This window comes from Rhipicephalus microplus, chromosome 3 (genome assembly GCF_043290135.1).
Source record: "Rhipicephalus microplus isolate Deutch F79 chromosome 3, USDA_Rmic, whole genome shotgun sequence".
NCBI classification, from domain to species: domain Eukaryota; kingdom Metazoa; phylum Arthropoda; class Arachnida; order Ixodida; family Ixodidae; genus Rhipicephalus; species Rhipicephalus microplus.
Window position 1 is genome coordinate 92,170,871 of NC_134702.1, and position 27,503 is coordinate 92,198,373.

The window sequence follows — 27,503 nt, forward strand, 5'->3', positions numbered from 1 at the left end:
ATGGCGAGCAGTTCGTCGAAGTAAACGGCTGTCGGTACGTGGAGATGTCTGAGACAGGTACTCTAAGAGAGATGCTATCCATAGATCCTGGTGTTGCTCAGCGGACATGTCGACCTGTTCAAGTGAAGAACATTTTCAGCTGGAAACAGACGCTGCAACATAATCGTGGGGAAGTGGCGAGCGAGAAAGAGCGTCGGCGTCCAAATGCTTGCGGCCTGACCGATGAATTACACGAATATCGTAATCTTGGAGACGTAGTGCCCAGCGAGCTAGGCGACCAGATGGGTCTTTTAATGACGACAACCAACACAATGCGTGGTGATCAGATGGGCGGCCATATACGTAAGGTCGGAATTTTGTGATTGCCCAAACAATGGCAAGGCATTCTTTCTCGGTGACTGAATAGTTCTTTTCCGCTTTAGTGAGGGTGCGACTAGCGTAGGACAGGACATACTCATCGAAGCCAGATTTACGCTGAGCAAGAATAGCGCCGAGGCCAACTCCACTAACGTCCGTATGGATTTCGGTTGGAGCGTCTGGATCAAAGTGGCGTAGGATAGGTGGTGATGTCAGAAGATGGCGTAAAGACGCGAATGCTTCATCGCATGCTGGGGACCACGCCGAGAGGTCTGGGTTGTCGGCAAGTAGCTGCGTCAGGGGTGCGATTATGGTGGCGAAATTGCGCACAAAACGGCGAAAATATGAGCAGGGCCCGATGAAGCTGCAGAGTTCTTTTAGTGTAGCTGGCCTGGGAAACTCGGCGACAGCGCGAAGCTTGGCTGGATCAGGACGGACCCCATGCTCGCTAACAACATGCCCTAAGATGGTAAGGTGGCGGGCAGCGAAGTGGCATTTCTTCAAATTCAGCTGCAGTCCAGCGTTCGTAAGACAAGTCAGGACGCTTGCTAGACGGCTGAGGTGGGAGTTGAAGTCCTTCGAAAAAACGACGTCATCCAAATAGCACATGCATGTGTTCCATTTGAAGCCTCTAAGGATGTTGTCCATGAGACGCTCGAAGGTGGCAGGCGCATTACAGAGACCGAATGGCATGACGTTAAACTCGTACAATCCGTCAGGCGTTACAAACACAGTCTTGGAGCGGTCGGCTTCATTCATAGGGACCTGCCAGTAGCCGGATCGAAGATCTAAAGAAGAAAAGAACTCTGCTCCATGCAGGCAATCGAGGGCGTCATCGATTCTGGGCAGCGGATAAACATCTTTTCTGGTGATCTTGTTAAGATGCCTGTAATCAACGCAAAATCTGATGCCGCTGTCTTTTTTTTTTTCACCAGTACAACCGGAGAGGCCCAAGGGCTGTTTGAAGGTTTTATCACACCAAGTCTAAGCATATCGTTCACCTGATCATCAATGGCTCAGCGTTCAGCGTGAGAAACTCGATATGGGCGCTGGCACAAAGGTGCATGGCTACCGGTGTCGATTTTGTGAACGATGGCAGACGTGCGACCCAAAGAAGGTTGGCTATGGTCAAATGACATCTTGAAGCGATCGAGTACAGCCAGGAGTTGGGTGCGCTGAGCAACGGGAAGTTTAGGGTGAATGGATAGGGAAAAAACCTCCGGAGATGAAGTGGGGTGGTATCAGAGGTAATGGTGTTTAAGTGAGATGATGACAAGTCATCAGGTAGGTGACTGGATGAAGCAGAATCGATTTCCTCAAGGTGACCGAGGAGTTCGCCACGGAATAATATGGCCGAGGAAGGAAGCGAGTTTGTTATATAAATGGAGTCACGTGAGTTTTCTACGGTGACAATTGCAAACGGGAGAAGGAAGCTTTTGCGAGAGCCGAAGGTGTCGGAGGGGATAAAGAGGGCGGTGACAGAGGGTGCGTTGTCACAGAGGAGTGGCACATGAACACAGTATAGAGGAGGGATTTGAGTGTCCGCGGCTACGGTGACTCGGGAATATAGCGGCTTGAAAGAAGGTCCTTCAGACGTCGGCGCTTCACACAGGGACAGTTCACACATCGTTGACAACTCTAGTTCGGCACACGCACAGTGAATGACAGCATGATGAGCGCAGAGGAAGTCCCAGCCTAAGATGATATCGTGTGAACATGGGGAAAACACAACGAATTCGATTACATACAAAATATTTTGGATGACCAGTAGAGCTGTGCACGCCACAGAAGGTTGGATGTGATGCGCAGTGGCCATGCGGAGAGAGACATCGGAAAGCGGCAGCGTAAGCTTCTTCAACTTGCGGCACAGTTCACCACTTAACACAGACACGGCAGCACCAGTATCAACGAGCGCTTTCGCAGGTGCACCATCAATATGCACAGTTATTTCATTAGCAGGTAAAAACGGAGGCCTTCAAGGTTTCAATATATGCGCAGCTCTTGCCTCGGGAACTGCGATGATCAGTTTTCCGTTTGGGCGGGTGGTGATCGAGGAAGCATCGGAGAAATAGAGCGGCGCTGTGGTGAGGGCGACCGATTCCTGTCGAAGCCGCGGCGACGTGGCGGCGACTGATACGACGTGGGGTGGAACGAAGATGGCTGTGGTGGCTCTGGACGGTAGGAGTCGTAAGTCGCCTCACCAGCAGTTGGGTTGTAATCCCGACAACGGCAGTAGTGTGCTACATGACCAGGAAGCTGGCAGAAATAGCAAATTGGCCTATTGTCTGGAGTGCGCCAAGGGTTTGTTGATGGTGGTGTGGGGTGGCGAACAGGAGGTGGGTGGCGACGGGTAGGAGGACTTGCTGCGTTGAGGGGACGGGGCTGTCTAGCAAGATCCGTGACGATTGGTAGCGACGGCGGCGATCGTCTGGCGGCCTCAGCATAAGTGAGAGGGGCGGAGATAGGCGGAGGATTGTATGTGGGAGACAGGGCGTCAGAAACTTGCTCTTCGATTGTCTTGCGGAGCGTTGGGGTCAGCATGTGCTCACTGGTCGGGACGTACGGCACAAGAGACAATTGACGCGAAACTTCTTCATGGACAAACTGCTGGATTTGCTGCGTTAACGTGGTTTGTTCGAAGGAAACGGCGCCAATGGTTAACCCACATGATGAGCCGTATTTTTTCGGTGTCAGACATTTCTGAATCGATACGACGGCAGAGGTCCAAAACATCCTCAATATACGAGGTAAAGGTCTCGCCTGAGCGCTGTGCGCGGCAGCGCAGGCGCTGTTCGGCGCGGAGCCTGCGAACAGTGGGTCGGCCGAAGACTTCTGCGAAGCGCATCTTGAAGGTAGGCCAAGAGGGTATTTCCGTTTTGTGGTTGTTAAACCACAGTTCTGCCACACCCGCGAGATAGAAATTGAGGTAAGCGAGCTTGTCTGTGTCATCCCACTTATTGTGGGCGCTTACCGCTTCATACTGCGACAGCCAGTCTTCGGCGTCTTGGTCGTCGGTCGCGTTGAAAATCACTAGATCTCGCTGTCGCGGCATTCCGGAACAGGTGACAGATGGGATTATCACTGCAGGGGGCTGGGTCATGTTGTCAGGCATTGACGAGGCGAAGGACTGAGGTAGAGTCCGGGAACGGAGTTCCAGTTTGAGACAACCAGCACTCTCCACTAAATGTAAGAATACTGCTAGATGCACGCCGGGGCAGAGCAACCGGTTATTGGGCCTAACAGCACCGAGACAGCAACCAGCGGTTTCAGCAGCAGCTGCAGCAGCACGAGCCTCTGCCACAACAAACAACTTCTTCGTTGTTCTTAGAGCCTGTATTTGTCACTACAGCTGCAAGTTTCTTGTTCACTCAGTTTTTATTGTTAGTATGTTAACTGACAGATGGGATTATCACTGCAGGGGCTGGGTCATGTTGTCAGGCATTGACGAGACGAAGGACTGAGGTAGAGTACAGACAATATATATGGCATGCCTCACTTTCACTACAAATGCATGTTCTAAGACAACACCCTCTAAATATCTACTTAACTTTTCATCCTTCCAGCCCTTAATTACTGGTCCTGGACAAGATACTACTGCATTGTTCACATCGTTAGAATGACGCACAATAAAGCCAACTTGTTGAACGCTAAATACCATCCAATATACAAAGCTGTTGAAGCAATAATTACAACACATTTTGTATCATAAATTAATGACAATAATAATGATTTCTGGGGTTATACGTTCCAAAACCAAAAGCATTTCACAGCATAAATTAATAATAATAATTACTTCTGAAATTTTATGTTTCAAAACCATGATATGATTATGAGAGACACCATAGCAGAGGGCTGTGGAAATTTTCGACCACCTGGTGTTATTTAACATGTACCCACATCACACAGTACATGGGCTACTACCATTTCACCTCCACTGAAGTGCAACCACCAGTGCCGGGATGATCCGAATTTGCAATGTTTGGGTTAACAGCTGAGCACCATAACCGCTACACTACTGAGGCGGACATGAATGAATGAGACTATGTTATGTTAAACAACTATGTAACTCATACCTACTTCATTCTTCAATACATCATGCACTATTTGTGGTTTCAAATGCAACAGACCCGACCCGACCCAAACTGAACCGACCGGGCCCAGCCCAACAGAGCAACCGACGAATGAATAATGTCCATAGTTCTAGAAAAGTCTCACTACACCTTTTAAACGTCTAGCTGCTGCCTTTTTTCTACCAGCCACATTACATTCAGAGTGATCACTTAAAACTTACACGATGTGTGCTACGGATACTCACCTGCAAAACATGCCCAGTCTTTTCACCAGGTGCGGTGGGGTCCCGCTCCACGAGGTCGATGTAAACACTGATGGGGTCGATAATGGAGAGCGCAGTGTCATCCTCCAGGCCCAGAATGCACGAGAATACTTCCAAGTTTTGAAGGTTGCAGGACAGGGGCCTCTCGGTGTGTGCCTTGTGGTAGGACAGCACTGCCGTTGACTGCAGAAACCGAGTATCATGTACAGAGTTAGTATACGAACAGAAAACAAAAATGAGTTGGTGCACAAAGTTTTACAATTACTATTATAATTATTGTCATTATTATTCGATATACAGGCATAGGCACACATACATGTGACAAAGAGGGGAAATGGGCAGGAAGCAAACTGACCACAGCCACTGTCAGAGGGGACAATACTTGCCTACTTTTTCAAAAAGTGGGAACAGAAATGGGAGATGAAGATAAGAATTGAAGTACAGAGGAAAGAAATAACCAAATTCAGACAGAAGCAATCAAGAAAATGAAGACAGAAGGTATTATTAATCACGACTGGCAGCTTACCGCTATCCTCTATAAAGGCAAATTCTCAGTTAGGCACACATTACTACGCGTCGAAACATATAAAGATAGCAAAGAGGCTTAAGAAAAAGACAGCCAAATAAGAAGCAATGAAATTAAAAAGGACAGACTTAACACAAAGAGAAAAACAATGATGTGGATTGGAGACATTACAACAAGGTGGCAAAAAAGGTAATGAAGAATAAAATACTAATAAAATAAAATAAATAAAGAATGCCCTGTCTACACCACCTAAGTATCGCAAAAGAACATAATAAATTAGATAAAAAAACAAAATGTACAAAAGCTTTTTTTTTTTTGGTTTGAGACAGAGGACAAGAGGCAGGATACAATAGATACTTCAGATAAGATTAAAGGAAAGCACATTAGTAAAGTTAAGCCCACTAATGACCCTGGCTAATGAGCCAAGAATGACGACAAGTTTCTGACTTTCAGTTTACTAATAACAAAGCAAACATATTTAAAACGTGTACTAACATCTCAAAAACCTAAATGTTTGTCTAACATAATTAGAAACACAAGTAAGAAAAGAAGCCAGCATACCTTCAATATAACTGCATTGGTGTCCCACTCAGCAGAATCTTCAACAACAATAATTTCGGTGTCGGTCATGTTCAACTTCAGTTCCAAAGGAACCTCTGGAATGGGTGGCTGAAGCTGTTGCTGTTGCCATTGCTAAAAGACAAGAAAAAAATAATATAAAAAATAGAATGATAAACACATCTGCAGGCATAGGTTTGCCCAATCGCACACCTTCTGGTCTTTTCACACTGTGTTTACTTAATCGAAATTTCAGACTAGATGCACAAAGCAAGTGTCGTGTCCAATGTCTACAGTAGTTGCTAGTTCTACCTTGGAGCTCGTCCACATTAGCAATTTGCAATAGTCGTGCGACATGTTGCTTCAGTTGAAATGCGACAGTTTTGAGTCATTCAGATACGGAGCAACAGGCCACCTCCTTGTTTAACTACACGGTGAACGTTCAAGTAGACATGAGCAGCACTGATCGTAAGGCATTCCCGCGTGGCATTTAGTCGGTCATGCTAGCTTCTGTGAACATCAGTTGCACCGTGTTGCTTCCTGGTTGCGAATTACAATCAGTCGCACGACCTCTGCCAACCACCAGTGCGAATGAGCCTTTACTCCACCAGAATTCACACCAGAACTCAAATAGTACCAACTGTGCACACAATAAGTTAAAAATACTGTACTGCATGAAATCTCCAATTCATTGAACTAAACACGAATGTTATAAAAAAGACCAAAAAATTGGTAAATGCCCTTATGAAAGGCCTTGAGTTATGCACTGCACAATTACATCACATCCTATGTTTGATTGGTATTTTTAAGCAAGAGCAAATTTATCTCTTAACAAGGAGGAGACATCAAAGAAATTTAACAAAGCTGCTTGTTAAACGAGTTATGGCGAGAATTGGTTCTATGGTATTAGACCATTTCCTGGAATACATTTATAACCAATATGTAGGTGATGCATTGCTTGTGAAAACGAGCATGTTTCATCCTATTTGCACGAACCGATTATTTTACCAGGGCTGACATGCAGCTACACAGGATTTGTTATTTCAATAGAAAGCAAAACGGGTAAGAAATACACAAAATTACCTTGGTCATGCGTCGTGCTGAAGAGAGGCTCTGTGTGACGTGTTGATCCGCTGACGTGAGTTGCTTAACTGAAAACACACAAAACATAGTAACCACGCAAACAGAGACATGAGAAACTCACGCTATCGAGTAACAAAAAAATAAGCAAGTCTTTCCACATGTTCACAACAATGCGTCTAAAGTAGGCATGTGCGAATATTTGAATGAATACTGCAGTATTTGAATTCGCTTCAATATAAATTTTAATTGTTCGAAATTTCAAAACATTCAAAATAAACCATGAATACACCTATCCAGGAGAAATTCACACTGCCGCAAAACAATCCTTTCGACGTTAAATTTCATATTATGCTCACATCTACTAATCATTTTTCAAGTTTAAAAGCTTGTTATACCAGATCACACGCTGTTATTATAATAAATTTTAATGCATAACATATTTTATAGGTTATCACTCGCATTCTGGTGCAAGTCGAATACTGCAACCATTTAAAGTTGGTCACACTATCGTTTGAATAAAAAAGAGCAACATTTGCATATGCCTTGGTTTTAAATAAAACATATATATAAAATATAGGCCGTTTATAATGTAAGTCCCGGGAGTCACTAATATCCGCACTATAAGCAATATCGCACATAACCAAAAAAACCTTTTTCAAGGGCTGAAATCGCGCAAAATATGTCGAGCAAGTAGCCTAACATGTCAAAGAATCGAAGCATGCGATGCATGGTGCTTACAACCTTTTCAACTTCCAAATGTTAAAAAAAGATTTAACATCCAAAGACGCGTTTCCTACGAAAGAAACAAAAAAAGGAGGGAGGGTTCTAAGAAGAGAAAGTACCATCGCAGAAATTTGCCGACTGCTTCTCAGACTGCCTAGATTGTGCACATTATACAGAATGTCGAATTACATCCGGAATTTCACCCTCTGAAAAATGCCAATCGACCGAATTCAGGGGCACGCATCTGATTTCAAGATGTCGCAATCGAATCGCGAACCACCATTCGAGCGCTACACGTACCACCCTCGTTTTCAATAACAATATGCATCCCTTCCAGTAAAGTGCAGCTATCGCAAAGAGTTTCATTGATTCCGTGCCAAACCGCAGCTTCAACTGCACCAACCGCTACCGAAATGCAACCATCGCCGATGAGGCCTAGTCTATCATTTGGTATGTTGTTGTGGGAAGTTTGTCCAAGATATGATGACCTGGCGTCGAAAAGACCACCCTCAAGTGCCGAACCAAAAACAACAAGCGTGATGCGAGGTTCCCGTTCACGGTCGGGAGATCAACAATGGCGAAAACCTGCCAAGCTTTACACAAGACAGTGCACTGGCAGCAAAGTCAAACGCTCACGTCATAAAGCCGTTAAAGGTTTGAAGCTGACAAACGTGGTAGCAAACGAGATATCTTTAGCAAGCACGACAATGACGATGCTTTCCCAACAGGAAACTTAAGCGCAGTTGATAAGGACAGGATCGCATGTACACTGTATAACCGCATTGGTGCCTGTGTAAAGGCTTATATGTCGCCAGAGCAACTGCCCTCCTCCCTTAGCGAGGCGGCGCAGCATGCTGTGGCCTTTTTTCTTTTCTTTTTATTCTCTTCACTTTTCGTTCATTCACTCCATGACCTCGTCGCTCGCTCCCTATCAGCGCACCCAGCGTGCCTCCTTTCAGAAGCCCCTTCGCTACCACGATTGTCACAAAGATTTTCCGGCAACCGCATTATAACCAGCCTCTCATCCTGGGGGACTGCCCGATAAGCGGTATGCATATACATGGAATTTTATAGGAGGGTGAATGGGAGTCAAAAACGACCACATTGTAACCGGTTCCGCTTTATAAGTGGTTATGTTACAAGTGGTCTACACTGTATTGTGTAGGGCTATGACAAATATGCTCATTTTTCAATAAGTGATACATACTATTCGATTCGAATCTAAAATTTACTATTTGCACATGCCTGTTCCAAAGTGTCTGATGAAGAAAGCATTATTACCGCCGGGCAAAACATGATGTTCATCACCCAGAGTGAGGAACTCAGCAAGTTCGCTGATCCAGCTGAAGATGGCCATGACGCGCATGTTATTCAGCAGGACAGTGAAGCGTGCTGTGTTGTGCGCAACACGGTAGTGGATCTCAGCCTGCAACACTTTTTCCTTCGAGGCATTCTTCGTCGGAAAGAGGATGTTGGTGAAGACGTTGGGTCGGTTGTTTACCGGTGCATCTAGAAGTGAACCAGGTCAAGCATCAATCGTGCACTGTTCGAACAAATGCCTGCAATATGAACCTGACACACGTGCCGATGCATGCGACCCTGTGAATGTGTGGTGAAGTGTCTAATTTGAAGAGGAAAACACAACTTGATACAGAACAACAAAAGATACTGAGAGCTATTTTTATAAACATTGTTTTTGTACTAAATTTATTTCACGCATATTACTTTGCTCTTTGTTAAAAGCATTTTGCTAAATCAGTGAAGCCCTGCGTGAAGCACTGTGAAAGCCCTCTTTCTCGCATTAAGTTTGAATACGATCAATAATGTCGTCCATAAGTGCTGTCTGAAACATCTGGAGATACAGTAATACAATTATCGAAAGTCGACTAGTGTAAAATGACACAAAAAAAAATATAATGTAAATGGAAAGAAGCCCGAATCATGAAACCAGTTTGACAGTGCTACGTTGAGCAGACCTTCCGACCCCAGTCCTTTTGCTCCAGTTGTTTCTGTTCCAGAACATCTTGCTGGTGCCTTATTCGAAACGGTAACTTCGCCACCGGGCACATCAACTGCTGAGACACACAGAAGGTGAAGCACAACCTAGCAGAAAGCCTTACCCTTAAAGCGAGTGTCCAGGACGCGTATTTCGTGAGAGACCAGGTCAATGTCGTTCGACTGGTCGGAGAATCGCTCCAGGGTTAGCTTCGACCGAATGAGCTCCACCTTTGCCAGCGTGGACTCAGCATTGGCGCACTGTGGTCGGGCGTGGGCATGAACCAGCTCCAATGTTACGTTCACCAGAGCCATGCGTATGGCCAGGAATGTCCAGCTGTTGCCATTCTGGCCTCCCTGCTTGTAAGACGTGGCGAGAATAATGTGCATTCAAACGTTATTATAACTAAGTGACAACTGCCATTAAAATACTTCGTTATATTATCCAAAAACCTGTTATAAATGTATAGTCATAACACTATCTATAACAAAGCTATTATTCACTTCGTTATTATTTGTTATATTCGTGTTCATTATATCTTGTTGTGTGAAGCATGCTATCAAGCCATGAAGTCATATTCAAGAAGCTCAGTGAAGCAGGAAAAACATAGTTCTTTTTGCGGAGTCGAAGTGTCTGACAGCCATGTGTCAATTAATAAAAGATGGCTCAGAGGTTCACTAAGTGTGATACGATGCGAAATGCACAAGAGAAAGCTTGCATAGGTTCTATAAAGGCCATTAACACCAGAGCTATACTGAGCATTTTATAATCAAATCAAGTTACATCATAAGCAGCACAGGTTCCAACAGGTGCCATGTTTGTTGTTTCAGGGACACTGGATTTCTTTCACCTATCTGGGGTTTTTCCATGCGCTCCGAAACATGATAAGCGTGCAAGAATGTCTGCATTTTGCCCCAAACTGGAATGCCAGTCTCAATAGCTAGATATTAAACACGTAGCTTTCTGCTCAGCATAAGAGTGCTATAGTGCCAATCACCCAAACGATCAAACTTTTGCTTTCAACATAGCCTCAAAACGTTCTAAACAAATAACGAAGACAGACCACAATGCTTCTACAGCAAGCAGATGGCCAGTGCCGACTGCCAATAAATAATAGCCGAGGGTTTCAGTGGTAGTGTTTCGGCAGCGAAAGACAAGTTTTTACAATGCCCACCCACCTGTCCTGGAAACAGTTCCCCGAGGGTCAAGTTGGATGCAGAAGCACGCTCCACTGTCTCCCCGAGGTTGCGACTCAAGATCCCGTGGACCAAGGCATACTGACTGCGGTCAAGAGTGACGTGCACCGAAGAGAAGCTTCCTTCGACCGTCCAGTCTGGAACTGAAATCAGACGCCAAGCAAACAAAAAACATATGAAGAAAACAGCTAAAAGGGCAGAGCACCATTTTCTGAAGCTCTTGCCAGCTGCACAATGCAAACTCTTTTTCATTATGATAATGTGCTTAGAATATATCTAGAGAACACTCTATACAAAGTTACAGGTCTACCTAACCTATGGCGGGGAAGAACAGTAAAACATCAGCTATCTTTTTGATGTAGAACTCACTAATTGGAAGCAAAAGGCTCTTGATTAAGGCAAACGCCGTTCTAAAGAGCTTTGTCGAAATCGATACATCACTTCTGTATCTCCATAGTACACGAAACATTGTGTACTATGAAAATAGCCCAGAGGTTGGTACAATGACTTAGCGGTCAGTGAATTGACTGAGCTCCCAATTTGTATGCATTGTTACATGCATAGCATACTTCTGTTTCTTTATATCAAAACGTGACATGTGTAATCTAGTGCACGTATTTATGCCTGTTTTATATGTCGCTGTCGGTACCGTTTGCCGAGTTGTGCAGTATGTCCATCACTAGCTAGCCAGGCTATACACTGAAAGTGACAATAACATAAAAAAAATTACATACTGTCAAAAGGTTACAATTTCATTAACAGTAGCGATGATGGGCAGGTCTCCATGTATATAAGAGTTACAAGAGCAAATCATTGGGCTGTTGGTGGTCCATTATACTGACAACACCGCAAGAAGAGGCAAGGACCCCGTAACTGTGAAGGATGCCAAAGAGGAGTGCTCCGAAAATTACTACCACCTGGGGTTTCTTTAACGTGCACTGATGTCACACAGTCTAACATTTCGCCTCCATCGAAATGCGACCGCTGTCGCCGGGATTGAACCCGCAATTTTTGGATCAGCAGCAGAGCACCGTGACCACCACACTATCGAACCACAAATTAAATCAGAGGTGTAAACATGTCCTATACTAGTTCAGTGGAATGCGAACGAAGATGCTAAGAGATTTGAGCATGTACACTGCCTGCAAAACAATTGACTGGAGCTTAGAGTGCCTCTAGCACTAATGTTGAAGTTAGAATTAAGAGCTAAATCTTTTTATCCACCCACAGTTTGGACGAAGCTGTGAATGAAAAAAAATCACAGCATATCCACGGAGTGAATGATGATTGGTGGGGCGAAGCATTCGTCAGTCCGTCCGTGCTTTTGTTTGTCCATTCGTTCTTGCTTCCGTCTGTCCGTGCATCCGTCCATGCATCCGTCCACGCATCCATTCGTGTGTCCGTTGCTCCATGCGACCGTCGGTGCATCCGTCCTTCCGTACTTCTCTCCATGCGTCTGTCTGTCCGTGTGTCCGTTCGTGCGACCGTCCCTCTGTCTATCCGTCCATCCGTCCGTCCGCCAGTTCCTCCGTCTATCTAGTGAACACTCCAAGTACAGCTACCTCACACCTTTTCATCATGTATTCATCATTATCAAGTGCCGCCATCCAGCGGACATTCTAAGGGCCGCTCTTCCGGGTATGTGCCACCGATGGCTACATACACCATTGGAAGATGAACCGACTCACACCCTAAGGAGCTTCGCCCCTAAAATAGCCTGACAATATTTCAAGGCACTGTCGTCATTCTGGTTGGCACACCATGAAGCAAACAAACTTCAAAGCATGATCACTGCTATCACATTAAAAAAGATACTCATCAAATGTGTAACGAAAACTAAACAAGTAAAAACAAATGTAATTGAATGCTCCCTAGTCCCATATCCTGTTGCAGCGCATAAACTCACCTGTGTGGTTGAAAGCGGAGTCAAGGTTTTTCTCAACCAGCAGATGCAACATCAGGGTGCGCTTCAGGAGTGGACCACCCTAGAATCAAAACAAACACACAAATGTGGAGATTATGCTACCAAATGCTCGTCTAATTTCACATCACCCTTCACGACAGCGTACACCACTTGAGGAAAAGTAGCTGACCCTTACTGAGGACGTTAAATGGGAACTGACGCAAAAACTTCCGGTTTCCCCTCCTCTGCATGAAACGAAAGGGCAAGCCGTCAAGGGCAAGCCGTCAAGGGCCTGATAACTGTGCTGGTAAGGAGAAGTGTACCCTGAACAATTAAATCCATGCCTTTAAAAGCTAGTTTTGGTTCCCACTGTACCCTGACATTGCAGGATGGTATTTTCATCGTGTGTTTGCGCAAGGTACCGTGATGTTTCCGCAGCCGCTCCACCTAGCGACACCGCTGATGGTGCACACCCGGCCATTCCATAAGATGTAATCGAAACAAAACATGCTGGTACATGAAGTCACCAGAATATATCATGTAGCTGCTAAAGTGATAATGTAGCCTGACATCCCGATACTGTATATGTGTCATTAGGTACACCACACGAAAATTGACGCTCATGTTAGAATTACATGTCTCATCAGCATTTCCTCGGCTTCACACTTGCTCAAAGCCATCTCTGCATAAGGACATTTGTATGGCAGAGTAAACACAGCTTTGAGAATCGGCATTGGCCCTCCTTTATGCGATGTGAGAAGCTGAAACCCACATTTTTTTTTATGAAGATGGATGGAAACTGGACTGTGTATGAGCCCTCGGGATGATTCACAGGCAGAGCCTGGCAAGCTGGCACACACACACCGGAATAGACATCCATGTCAACCAGCTCCACATCCATGACTTGCAAAAGGCACTTTTCACCTGAAAGAAGACGAAACATTGCGAATTAAGCAGTTAGAGTAGAGGCAATGCGATCAAAATTTAAAAATTACAGCCACTTCTACCCCTGTGAAATCTTAGTAAACAATGGAGTTGGAGAGCAAGCGCCACCATCTTGCGAACGCAGAGTAAGATTTTTTTCTTTCTTTATATTTTTATACATCTTTTTCTTCCTTCTTTTGTCTTTCTTTATCTTCTTCTATATGACTATCTTTCCCTTTGCCTCCTCCCAACACACACATCACTTCTCTGCCTTCTGTGATGCATACCTGCTGAGGTTACTGTCAACGACACCAGCCTTACTCTAAGCTTTAGCGGCTCTGCTCTTAGACACTCTCGCAAAACAGGACTCAAACACAGGCAAACACGGCCCACTGTCGACATATGATACAACCCTTTTGTGGTTCAGCTTAATCTCTTTTGTTGCGCGAGGTCCAAATCCAAAACAACAAGACAGATCCGGTATGTCTCATTTTCTAGCAACAGTGCGAAACCCGACCTTAATGACATTTACCTAACTGTTGGTGATCTAAAGATGCTACCATGTATATAATATATGTAGCATAAGAAAGATAACTACTGGGCAGTGAACCCACTGCATGTAGTATTTAAGAGCACAAGTTCACCAAATAATGATGCAGGAAAACCCACATAGCACAAAAAACACAAACGTGAAAGAATGCTCACTATTTCGTTTATTTCCTTGCAAGTGTACATGAACATATTAATTGCAGTCTCCATTTGCACATAAATCTTACCATCATTGCTATTCCTTCATTAGGTAACATCCCTATTACTCGTCACATCTGATCTCTAGTTGATCAACTTGTAAAGTAATGGCATCCAATTACAAAAACACAATATGATTACCATCCAGGTCATCCAGCACTTTCATAACTTCTTCAGCACTGATCACAGTACAGCCCTTCCTTGCTGGTTCCAGTTGTGAACTAGGAGAAAGAAGAAAAATATTAGCATGCAATGACATAAGACATCTTTTAGATAAACTTCTTTAAAATATCAAACAAAACACGCGAAATAATTCGTTGACCACTATGTCACTTCCTAATGTAAATTCTAAGAATAGCTTTGTGTTGGGCAGTGCCAACTCTGATAGAAGTTTCGGCAGTTGATTGATTTGTGGGGTTTAATGTCTCAAAACCACCATATGATTATGAGAGACACCATAGTGGAGGGCTCCAGAAATTTCGAACACCCGGGGTTCTTTAACGTGCACCCAAATCTGAGCACACGGGCCTACAACAGTTCCGCCTCTATCGGAAATGCAGCCGCTGCAGCCGGGATCTGATCCCGCGACCTGCGGGTCAGCAGCCGAGTACCTTAACCACAAGACCAGCACAGCGGGGCAAGTTTTGGCAGTTGAAGCAATGTAACATTCGTTACATATTGCTAGAAAAACTGTCAGCGCACGAGTGCTACGTGCACCACTATTTGCACTGTAGGCGTCACGAACCGAGCGATACGCCGACAGCTGTGTTACTACAAGTGAAGCCAACCGCAGTACACATGCCAGCCCTGCATGCGCACAAGCTCCAACCGAGCGGCCAGTGTGTGTGATGGTGTACGAAAGTTAAGGCCTGTGGCTCGTGATAATAACAGACTTCGCATTTGCGCTCTTTAATCCTCGTTTGTTTCATAGGTTACGGTAACATCACCCAATGATACTGACGCCGCTCAATGCAGAAGCCTATGAGCTGCGCTCTAAAAATGCACGAATTAATGGTTTTCACGTGCACTTCACACCAACGACTTACGTCTCAAGCGAAGCACGGCGCGAGGAAGCCGCGCTTTTTCCCTCTCCCGTGAAGCGGAACGTCGTGGTGATGTTGAGGTTTCCCAGGTTGGCGACAAGCACGTCAAAGCTCCTGTGCGACTGGGGCACTACAATTACCGGTGAGGCCGCAGTCACTTCCAGCTGAACCCTGGGAGCCCTGCAGACCTCCAGATTCATCTGTGCACAAAACAAGGGAACGGCAAGTTCTGAGCCTTTACGCTAACTTTGCTTGCTTCATTACCTCTTGACTTCACATTTGGGTCTAGCTAACAAAGAATGGGCCTTTAAGTTAATTTCCGATCTTTTGTTCATTGCACATACCCTTGTCTTTTGTGCACACTGCTGGTTAAACTCTAGCCAATCTGAGACTAAAAATAGGTTAGCAGGCAACTGAATTGCAGCCTTGGAGAAGATCAGCCCACTAGTCGAAACGTTCACTTCAGCATATCTTCTGTTTACGAATTTCTCATTACTTCACACTTCCATCTTCACCTGACTCCTGCCTTTAATTTGGACTTTGGTTCTAGTGTAATTCATTTTTAATTAAAAAAAACGCCCATACACAAAAAAAGGCAGCAATAATGGGAAAAGCGATTAAAAAACAGTCACACCTTATTGCCAGCGGTTGCAGCTTTCAAGAGCATCTGAAGGTCACTGAAGTCGGCAAAGAAGTCGGTGACCTCAGTAAGGAAGCGCTGTGTGTGGACCACATGAACTGAGGACATCTCGCACTTGACCTTGATGTCGCAGTCCCGCTGAAGATAGGGGTCCAGAGACCCGTACCTGAAGATTTGATGCAAGATTGAAATGCACTGCTAGGCAGAGAATGCATGATTGAATCTTTTCCTTGAAGGTTGGCATTCTTTGGAGTTTATAAAATTAACACAAAGAAAAAATTCATGCGAACCCCACGGCCATATAGCGTGGGAATTCCCGTGAACAAAGGTATTGATAAAAATGGCACAAGACAATAAGAGATGCACAGCAGCGTTACCTGAACTTTCTTACAACCGATTTCATCCCAGAATTTGTACCACAAGTGTCCTCGGTCGCAACAGCAAAAATTTACGCTTGCAGATAAACAGAACACAGTACCGGTTTTCAGCTGGGCCAGTTGGTGATTTTGCATGTTGAGTTGCTGCAGCAAAAATTAGACACATGGACAAAAGAAAGCAACAGAACTGCTGAATAAACCTGGCATTTTTTGAAACCCTCAGCAGAACATAACCTACAGTTAAAAACTAGTGACCCATGATTAGAAAGGTTAAACAAGATTATACAGAGTGGGACACTAGTCACGAAGGCAGTAAATTTTTTTTTAGGACAGCACAACTTATGGAGCACTGATACAAGCTGTGCCTTTCGCTTTTATGGCAATAGCCTCCATGATTACACGAGCGTCCGTGTCCATCCTTATGGCAATCACTTCAGTGCTGTCAAGGAGTGATTGCCTCCCAAAAGTTCGACAATAGGCTGAAAGGTGACCTGTGACAGCGCATGCCTGAGCATTGTTCACGCGTTCTCTAACTCTGTCGTCCACAAAGCGCCTTGTCTCCACTATGTGCCCGGAACCTCATGCCTGGGGTATGCTGCATAATACGCCCTAGTCGCGTGGCACGCATTTCTTCCTGTTCTCCCCTTTGCTGTTTCCACCTTGCTGTTGTTGACACGCCTGCACATCATGCGTCCTTTCAGAGGGGCAGGCCATACACCTGTTTATCTTCGTGCTTAGCAATTTTTTTTTTTTGTGTTGTGGCTAAAACCACATACATAAGGAGTGCCTTCAGTAGACCCTTTCCAAAATTGTTAAATTTTCCTGCTATGCTTTTTGAACCACTAAAGGCGGCTTGTCATTTAGTGTGAATAGCCTGTACAAGCACGGTTTGCTTATGCAAAGACATGGAGAATGTTGAGTCACCTTTCTCAGTTTAAACACCCACAACTGAGAAGCGCCAGCATGTTCAGCTAGGACCATGTCTCTTCTTGAAGCCTGACAGGTGCCGCCATAACTTGCTCAAATATGCAGTGAACATGCAGTGAACTTGTGAATTATGAAAGGGGTCCATTAGACACTGTGGGCCCTAATCCTCAGTTTCTTTTTTTTTTCTTTGCAACCATTCAGCTTCCCAAGTACTCAGAAGCTCTGATGACATGCGTTGGATAGGCAGCCTCTTGTATAGCCTTGTGACCTGACGCTGAAAACCACATCCCATTTGATGTGGGCTTCCTCCCGTCAGATTCATGTCACTCAAAGTATGTCACCAGGAGACTGGCATTCTTGACTCTCTGAACAGCCTTACGGAAGTCGTGCTTTCTAACCTATGATCACCGGTAACTACTGACTAACGACAGTTGTTAGTAAATAGTGCCTTTGTGTTTCCTTCATCCGTGAGTCTAACAACTCAACACACAGTATCACTGCCAGCTACAACAGATAAACCACAAAAACACATATAAAACAGCTTTCGAAAAAACCACAAAGACAGCCTTGCTAAAACCAACCCCCTAAACATGGCCACTTTCATTACGCCCAAAATGCAGAAAAGGGGTTCAGCAAACTTGTTTGCAAATGAGTAGAGATGGGTGGAAAGTAGGAGTGTGCGAATATTCGAAATTTCAAACATTTTTCTAATAGTGTGTTTGCTATTTGATTCAATTTGGAATGGAATTTTTAGTATTCAAACTATTCGAACTGACCAAGGACAAATGCAGTTTTTAGAATCCGAAATTTCAAATGTTCTTGTACATAAACGCCTACCAGGCAGATTTGAAACTCCTAACTTAAAGAGAGCACAACCTTGTCTGCCGCATCATTTGGGCTTCCACAGAAGCTTAGAGGAGGAAAGGCTGAGGAAGTATAGTTAAACCTGCTTATAACGAACCTCCATATAACTAATTCCATGATATAACAAAGTTTTTCTATTCCCCACCGTTGCTCCATAGAAGCACATGTATTTGCGACCTCTATGTAACAAAGTAACAGTGGGAGACAACCTTGATATAACGAATTTCCCCGCAGAGAATCTAGAAATTTTGCTTTGCATTTTGGTATGAGCATGCATCTTCTGCCGCCGCCGATGAAGCGAGACAGGGAGCGCTCGTTATTGTGTGCGGTTGAGCGCGAGGCGGGCCTGCACCCGTTCTTGCCGCTGCAGGTGCATACATGGGTGTGCCCCCCTCCCTCCCCTCCCCTTCACTTCAAAAAAAAGAAAAACGTTGGCACTGCCATGCTTTTAGTTAGCCCTACATATGTGGGGCCGCGCTGCATATGAAGGGCGCTTTACCGAACAGTTTTTCGCAATATCCATGTCTGTGTCCGTGTCATTTGCTTTTTCTTTTTGATGCCGCGCGTGCGTGCATAGTTGCACTGCGCACGCATGGTGTGGCCCCAGATGACGTTCAGCTTTGCTTTTTTTTTTGTGCATATGAACAATCTCGGCTGGTTTTTTGCTGTCACCGCTGCCACAGCTGTCATTCACCGTATATGTATAAGTACCTATATATATATATATATATATTTTGTGGGCATTCATTATGCGCTTCTTCTCATATATTTATCATAATTATCATCATCCATCTGGGTCCCTGTCCTCATCTTCACAATCATCATCGGGTGTGTGCACGCTCAGTCTCAGACTGCCCGTTCGTGCTGAGCCCTTGCCTGAATAAAAGCTGTCTCAACTCAGACGTCATACGTGGTGGAGGTGGACATTTGGTCCTCGGTCCTCTCTTACCTCGCTCGACTCCCTGGAGCTGCGTTCAGGCCGCCGATTGCCCCCCCCTGTCTGGCAGCATGTCACAGAACAAGCCTGCCGGCGCTGCTACCATCACTGCTGCCATCTCTCCCTCACAGTCTTCAGCCGCGCCTCCTGTTTACGTACACAGCCACCAGCGTGATCCCCCTCTCTTCGCCGGTCGTCGCGGGGAAGACGTGGAGGACTGGCTTGATGAGTACAGCCGCGTGAGTGTTGCTAATCACTGGGATGATAGCGCCAAGCTCCGTTATGTCTCTTTCTACTTGACCGGTGTGGCGAAGACGTGGTACTTTAACCACATCATCGACATACCCGACTGGGCAACCTTCGAGCAGCAGCTCCGTCACGTTTTCGGCACACTGGCCATTCGGTCCACAGTCGCAAAGAGAACCCTCGACACTCGCCAACAACATTCCTGTGAGTTGTACACGTCGTACATTGAGGACGTTCTTGCGCTCTGCCGGCGGGCCAATTCATCTATGCCGGAGTCCAACAAAGTACGCCACATTTTGAACGGTATAGGCCATGTTGCCTTCAATGCCCTGGTTGCTCAGAACCCGGCTACCATAGCCGACGTCGTCACGACATGTCAGCATCTCAATACTCTGGACTCGGTTCGTCTACAACCAGACATTGGCGAACAATCTAACAGACCTCTCCGTGACCTGATGAGAGACATAATACATGAAGAGTTGCAGAACATGGGTTTCACACCTTCTCCACCATGTTCTCCACAGTCTACTGGAGCGGCATTACGCGACATCATCAGGGAGGAACTGACATCTCTGAACTCTCCGGCTCACGTCCAGTCACCCTCGTCTCGGCCCATTCGAACCTACGCGCAGGTCGCTGCTATGCCTCCCAGCGAAGTAAACACGACGTTGCCGCTGCCATCGTACGCGTCGGTCGCTGCCACTTCTCCCCTCAACTTTCGTTCGATCCCGCCTGATCCTTCCTCTGCACACCTGACAACACTCTCTTCAGGTACTCCGCATGGTTTCTACCCTTCCCCTTGGCGCTCATCTCGCCCAGTTTGCTATTACTGTGGGTATCGCGGCCACGTTTCCCGTTTCTGCCGCAAGCACCAGCAAGACGAGCGTCGCGGTTACGACATGCGTGAACGAGATACTTTTTACTATGAAGGTCAACGTCATTCACCACCTACACGCCGGTCTCCCTCTCCGCCTGTATCGAGTGCACCTCGGAACAGCTGGAACTCCAGACGCCGTTCACCATCACCCTTTCGCCGCTCCTCCTCCCCACTTCGGCCTGCCTCATTCGTCACTACCAGTCATTCGGAAAACTAAGTGATGCAGTTTCTGGGGGAAAAACTGCATTCCGAATCAGGACTGATATTCCTCCATCAGGCCCGTGCAACATGATTTCGGTGGTAGTGGAAGGAGTGTACGTGGATGCTCTGGTGGACACGGGTGCGGCATTTTCCGTTATGCGTGTTGATTTAGGCCAAGGTCTGAAAAAAGTGATGACCCCCTACGATAGACCCATGTTGGTTGCTGCGCAGGGGTATACCATTCGCCCTTCAGCTTTCTGTTGTGGTGTACACGTATCCCGTAGGAGTACGGCCACCAGCGTGGGTCCGGTCTTAGCGAGCCGCAGGGCACGCGTTAACCGTCGCCGTGGCGAGAACACGATACTGCTCAAAGTCGCAACACTTTATTGTGGCAACTCCAAACGCAGTACAGCCCGTTGCAAAGGCGCAGAGGGAGAGCAAATAGGCTTATTCACGCCACGGGCATATAAGTACTACACAGGGTGCCACGAGCACGTCTCCACTGTAAAGGTGATCCACGGAGACACCGGGACCAAGGCCCGGTTGCTCGAGCGAGGGCAAAGGCGCTCGTGTTGGCTTCGGAGGGAGACGGGTCGGCGTAGCTAGGCCACGCACTAGGACATCGTACTACCCTTCAGCCGTGCGTACGCAGTGGGGCAACAAAAGGTGAGCGTTCGCCTCAGGCGCAAGGCACCATCAGCGAAGTCCAACGAGCCCCCGAGTGACGGGAGACGACGGATGGAAAAGATTGCGTGGCTCACTGTCTGCAGTCCCGGAGAGTATCTATCCGCTCCCGACACAGCGCGCGAAAACCTCTCGAGAGACTCCGCGCGGGGCGCCACAGTCAACATCCGCTACCGGGTGAGGGGGTTAAATGTCACTCCGCTCTCCCAGCGCGGCAGACAGCAAAGAAGGGGAGACATGTCGGGACATGAGAACGGCAGAAAAGGCGGCAAAGCCCGCGCAAAGGCAGCGGGCTAGCCTCAATTCCCACACTGTACAGTCCGCGTTTTTATTGATGGTATCCGGCACCACATTCAGTTCGCCGTCCTGACTGACTACTCTCACCAATTAATTTTAGGGTGGGATTTTCTTTCTTCTGCTTCCGCGGCTATTTGCTGTGGCCAATGCGTCGTCCACCTCACCGACACGGACTGCACGCTCAACGACGACCCCCAGAGGCCACTTTGTTTGACAGCTGCGGAAGATACCGAATTACCACCAGGTCAAGAGCGGATTGTAGCTATTACCTCCAAGGACATCGACCATGGCGACGTCTTGGTCTCACCATCATTTAGTTGCATCGGTGAAGGCATCATTCTCTCTTCCGGTGTAGTTAGGTTGCTTATGGTTCCGCACTTGTCACCGCTGTGAATACAACATCCGAAAAAATTCTACTTCCCCAGAACACCACGGTGGCCTGCGTGACGGATCCCGAGCCTGCGTGCGTCGTGCCACTTCATGCCGTCTCCTCCAACGACAGCCCTAGGAGTAAGCCTGCTTCTTCTTCCGCCTTTACTGCAGCCATTAGCGATGACTTGACACCTTCACAGACGCAACAGCTACTTGCTTTGTTAAAGAAACACACAAGTTCCTTCGACGTTTACTCCTCGACGTTGGGCCGCACTACTACTATAACGCATCGAATCCACACAGTCGGAACATCTGTTGTACGCCGCCGGCCCTACCGCGTGTCTCCTGCTGAGAAAAAATCATCGAAGAAAACGTAGCTGACATGCTCAAACGAGATAATTCGCCCTTCATCTAGCCTTTGGTCGTCGCCTGTGGTTCTGGTGCGCAAGAAGGATGGCTCCGTGCGCTTTTGCGTCGATTACAGGGCGCTCAACAAGATCACTCGCAAGGATCTGTACCCAATGCCTCGCATTGTTGACGCCCTTGATTCTCTACAAGGCGCGAAATACTTTTCCTGCCTCGACCTGCGTTCCGGATACTGGCAAATTCCTATGCACAAAGAGGATAAAGAGAAAACGGCATTCGCAACCCCCGATGGGCTATACGAATTCAACGTTATGCCTTTCGGGCTGTGCAACGCGCCCGCTACATTAGAGCGCATGATCGATACCGTGCTGCGCGGCCTTAAATGAAAGACCTGTCTCTGCTACTTGGACGACATCGTCACTTTTTCGTCAACGTTTCTTCAGCACCTGCAACGTTTGGATGACGTTCTGACATGCCTTGCCGCGCTGGTCTCCAACTCAACAAGAAAAAATGCTGTTTCGCCACAGAAGCTATCAAGGTTTTGGGCCACGTCGTGAGCAAAGACGGAATTCGGCCCGATCCGGACAAAATTGCTGCGGGGCTTCGCTTTCCGCGGCCCGGAAAGCTGAAAGAGTTGCGAAGTTTTCTTGGTCTCGCCTCCTATTTTCGCCATTTTATACAAAACTTCGCATCAATAGCGGCTCCACTGCACCAGCTTCTTGCTTCTGACGTGCCTTTTCTGTGGTCGGAAGAATGTCAAATGGCATTCGAACTGTTAAAGTGTGCCCTCACATTCAAACCTGTACTCCGCCACTTTGATGAGGCCGCACCGACCATCCTACATACGGACACTAGCGGCCGCGGTATAGGTGCCGTTCTGCTCCAACGCGACACCTCTTCACAAGAGAGGGTAGTTGCGCATGCCAGTAGAGCATTAACCGCGACTGAGAAGAACTATACCATAACTGAGCAGGAGTGCTTGGCTGTGGTCTGGGCAGTGCAAAAGTTCCGTCCCTACCTCCAGGGCCGTCATTTCAAGATCGTTACCGATCACCACGCCCTATGCTGGCTTTCCACGTTGAAGAACTTCTCTGGACGCTTGGACCGGTGGATTCTACGTTTACAGGAGTATGACTTCGATATCATTTACAAGCCAGGTAGAAAACACCAAGACGCCGACGCCCTTTCGCACTGCCCGCTACCAAATACCCAGCTCAGCATCGGTCAAAGTTCGACCATCACATCTACTGCAGCGCCTGCGCTCGCCTCAATAGAACAGCTATTATCGGACGACAAGCGCACACTTCACTCCTGCCAGTTGTCTGATCCATACTGTAGGCGTATTATGGACCAGCTCTCAGGAACTTCCCATCCACCTAACGCGCGGCATCGTCGTCAACTCTTGCGATTTAAACTGGAGAATGGAGTTCTGTACCGTCACATCTACCACCCTGATGGTCAACGCTGGGTTCCCGTGTTACCACACTCTTTTCGACTTGACGTGCTTAAAGCCTTCCACGATGACTTGACTGCCGGACATCTTGGTATTCAAAAAACTCACGATCACATTCGAAGTCGCTTCTACTGGCCCGGCATTTATACTAGCATCGCGCGCTACGTCAGTTCCTGTGCCCCGTGCCAGCGTCGTAAAATCCAGACAACTGCACCGGCTGGGCCTCTACAGCCAATCCCGTGCCCCACAACACCATTTGAGGTTGTAGGTATTGACCTTTACGGCCCTCTTCCCGTCACATCTACTGGCAAACAATGGATGGTGACCGCCGTAGACCACTTGACACGCTACGCGGAGACGTCTGTATCTACTGCCTCTGCTTCGGAAGTTGCCGACTTCGTTCTGCACGCTATCGTTCTGCACCACGGAGCCCCTCGTGTATTGCTGAATGACCGTGGAAGGGTGTTCCCATCAGAAGTGCTAAATGAAGTATTGTGCACCTCTGGAATAACACACAAGAAAGCTTCAAGCTACCATCCTCAGACCAACGGTCTCACTGAGAGGTTTCAGCGTACTCTTGCTGATATGATAGTTGTCTACATCAGTCCAGATTACAAAAACTGGGACACTCGCCTACCATTCCTCACCTTTGCTTACAACACTGCCTTTGCTTTTGCTCCCGCGCTTATCCTTGAGTGGGAAGAATCGCGTGCCTTCGACTTGACCGGAACGATTGGTTTAGTTGCCGGGCGTACAAAGATCACTTTGCTCACTGAACAGGTGCCGTTTGCGAAAATAGTTCGCTTTTCAAATACAGCAAACAACTGGGGCACTTCTTAGTTCGCACTCGTATCTGAACCTGCTATTACGTTTCGTGCGGTAAACATTGTTAGTTCGCTCTCATCCTGTGCATGTTATTTTCGTGTGTCATTTGTGCATGAGCCTCGCGGTGCACGTTTCGATCTGCTTGCCGTTCTCAGCATTACTTTCCAAGTTGTTTCTATCACATTCATTGCTTCACCCTTGTGCTGTAACTGTGACTTTTCTTAATTTCGGACAACCGTGTCATCACTGCCGCAGGGATGTCAGATTAGGCGCTGAATTTAACTTTCCGAGACCACGGTGACGACGGATCATTAGAAGTGGACTCGTCACGCGCTTCCCGTCTTGCGCCGCAAGTTCACAGGCTGGTAGCTTTCGCGATTAGTCAATTAGTTCTGGCAACAACATGACGGCGCGTTGAATGGAATGCAGTGAACGCGATAGCAAAAAATTTTAATGTTATAAGAAGTAAGGCTGGCAGCCAACTCTTTTGGACCCGATATCGCAGAACTCGTACCAAACGCTGGTGTGAGCAAATATGAACGCTCCAGGGAGAAGTGCTCTTTTCACACAGTCTCTTTGCGTTGAAACCACACTGATATTTGCCGAGATAGCAAGCGTGCCAGCGATTGCGACCGCCCTTAAAATCCAAGTTCATTATTGCTACTCGAGTGCGACCCCCTTCCCATTCCCTGCATTGTTACATGCTCATTCAAGACGGGTGGTTTACTTTCTGTTTGAGCATTCTACGGTAGTTCTAACAAGCGGGAAATGTTATCTTATGCACTTTCCAGGCGATAGGGATGGGCCGACTCATTTGATCTCAGCATCAGCAGCACTCGCGGGCTTTTACTTGCTCGCAAAAGTTCCGACGCGTGGGGTCATGTTATCAATTTGGACTTATTACAGAACATGGCGGCGAAGACGAAAATACGCCTACCATGTCCATACAATTGCAATCGCAATAATAACTGCGTTTTTTACCGCTAAATAAGTGTTTTGGGTTAGCTCTGCCTTCAGTCCCCCTTTTGTTTAATTTGCATGTTCATTTTCCCAACTTTTATACCGAACCTCTATATAACGAAATCCTCTTCATAACAAATTTTTCCGGGAATTTATCAATTCTGTTATATCCAGGTTTAACTGTAGCATCTCTGCCTTTCACATGTGTTGTCGGCAATACTTTGGTAGCACCAAATCATGTACAAATACCACTTGGCCTCTGCACTGCCTCATTCTTGGTAAGACGACTATGAAATATTACCCTGCCAGCACGTCATTAACATAGCGAAAATAAACACTTTCTTGTGGCTATATCTCACAAGAATATGCTTAGAAATCATGTCCAACTAATTCCCAGCAATTTTGCTTCAAACTATAATAAAAAAAGAATATAGGAGTATTTGAGAAATATTAAAAAAATATTCTATTTGATTTACACTTGCATTTCAATATTAAATTTGCTTTACACCCAAAATTTTACTATTTTCACAGCTTTAGCGAAAAGTAAATTTGAGGTTCTAAGCAAATTCTAAGCGAACAACGAATTGTTCGGACAATGTCACATTGAATGGAATGAGTAGTATATACCACACATTATAAACATAAACAAGGCAACTTAATTACGCAAAATTTTTAAGCAATGAAAGTAGGCATGTGTGAATGTCACTCTTTTTGCTCAAAGTGAACCACAAGGCATCTTGAATAGCAGCAAGATTTGGATAACAGCAGGGTGCAAGTGGTAAAAAAAAAAATTAAAATTTTTTATACTAAGCGCTTATAAGCCATTAAAACACACCTTGAAATTCGAGCAAAAACAATAATCGAGGTGCAGGTAGTAAGTACAGTACTCTCGGCTTCAAAATCAATATCAAATTCTTTAGTATAATGACTTAGAAGTGCAATTTCTCAAGATAGACATGTCATGTCACGAAAAATTTGGTCTTTAAAAAGAATGTTCACTGTGATTTACATGCTTGGGTTAAAAATATGCCAATAAGACTCGAACTGAAGATGGTCAAAATAAAAATAACTGTATTACTTCGCTCTAATTTTCCTGTTTCAATCCATGAGAACTGCACAGTTAACTTCGAATTGCGGCTTCATGGCAACGTAAATTTTTTAAAGTCAGTGTAGGTAGTTTCATAAAATAACACCCCCTGCCCCAATGCAGCAAAAGCACTTTTACAGGAAGTTTACAAGAGGTCATATATACATCTACTCATTCCTATCGAATACCGTACTCGGAAGTTATAAATATTTTAAATTCATGTTGAGGTGAATTCGAATACTGTGGTACTGATTCGATTATTCGAAGTAGTAAAATATGTGCCCATGCCTGCCAATAAGTCACCAACATATTGAGTCCATTTTCAAGACATAAAACTTATCTCCACTGTCAGATAGCAAGAAATAGGAGCAAACAACCTTCAACTCTCTGCCCCTCTGCCTTTGAACCCACTAGGCAAGAAAGACGACAATATGCAAACTTTAAACCTAGAAAAGGTAGGAAAAGCTTTAATTAAGAATTAACAATTTTCAGACGAAATATGTCATTCTGCTAAATCTTGCAAATAATGTAACACCAACACAGTGTTTTATGCCATAGGCATTGGACAGTAGCAAGGCAAGCATCAGCAACTCCGCTGAGATTTCATACTGCAGGACATTAAGCTCTCCACACACTAACGAGAGGTCGAGGAACAAGAAATGTCGCTGGAGCCAACGTCTCGGCAAATTAACTTTCCGTCACACTTGTCCTTGATCCTGACAAAGTCCTTTTGTCGGAGTGTTAAGCTCCAGCGACACTATTTTTCAACTTCTTCCGCATAGTTTGAATTTTCACACTAGCATGACATGTATGACCACAATGAGAGGTTGCAAGATCAAGCTTCGGTTGCAACCTTGGAAAATGGTCAAAATACTCTAGGTGCCCACTTAGACGCAATGCTGAGCTTTGAGCAATGCGCTCTGATAAGGACACCCTTATCACTTTGCTGCCGAGTAAACCCATCAGACACTCGTTCACTTTTTCATGGCCGACACAAACCC

The 27,503-nt window shown here is 46.0% G+C and overlaps 1 protein-coding gene across 1 annotated transcript in view; it reads right to left on the reverse strand.

The window, feature by feature from the left end:
- LOC142803829 (intermembrane lipid transfer protein VPS13D-like) overlaps positions 1-27,503 on the reverse strand; it is a 149,880-nt gene that overhangs the window by 68,733 nt on the left and 53,644 nt on the right. Inside the window, exons 38-48 of the mRNA XM_075889975.1 lie at positions 16,024-16,195; positions 15,393-15,589; positions 14,488-14,567; positions 13,448-13,599; positions 12,679-12,757; positions 10,755-10,915; positions 9,701-9,932; positions 8,862-9,089; positions 6,858-6,925; positions 5,778-5,909; positions 4,673-4,873 (exon numbers count right to left, since the gene is read on the reverse strand). Of these exons, the coding sequence (XP_075746090.1) occupies positions 4,673-4,873; positions 5,778-5,909; positions 6,858-6,925; positions 8,862-9,089; positions 9,701-9,932; positions 10,755-10,915; positions 12,679-12,757; positions 13,448-13,599; positions 14,488-14,567; positions 15,393-15,589; positions 16,024-16,195 (1,702 nt within the window). The remainder of the gene's footprint in view (positions 1-4,672; positions 4,874-5,777; positions 5,910-6,857; positions 6,926-8,861; positions 9,090-9,700; positions 9,933-10,754; positions 10,916-12,678; positions 12,758-13,447; positions 13,600-14,487; positions 14,568-15,392; positions 15,590-16,023; positions 16,196-27,503) is intronic.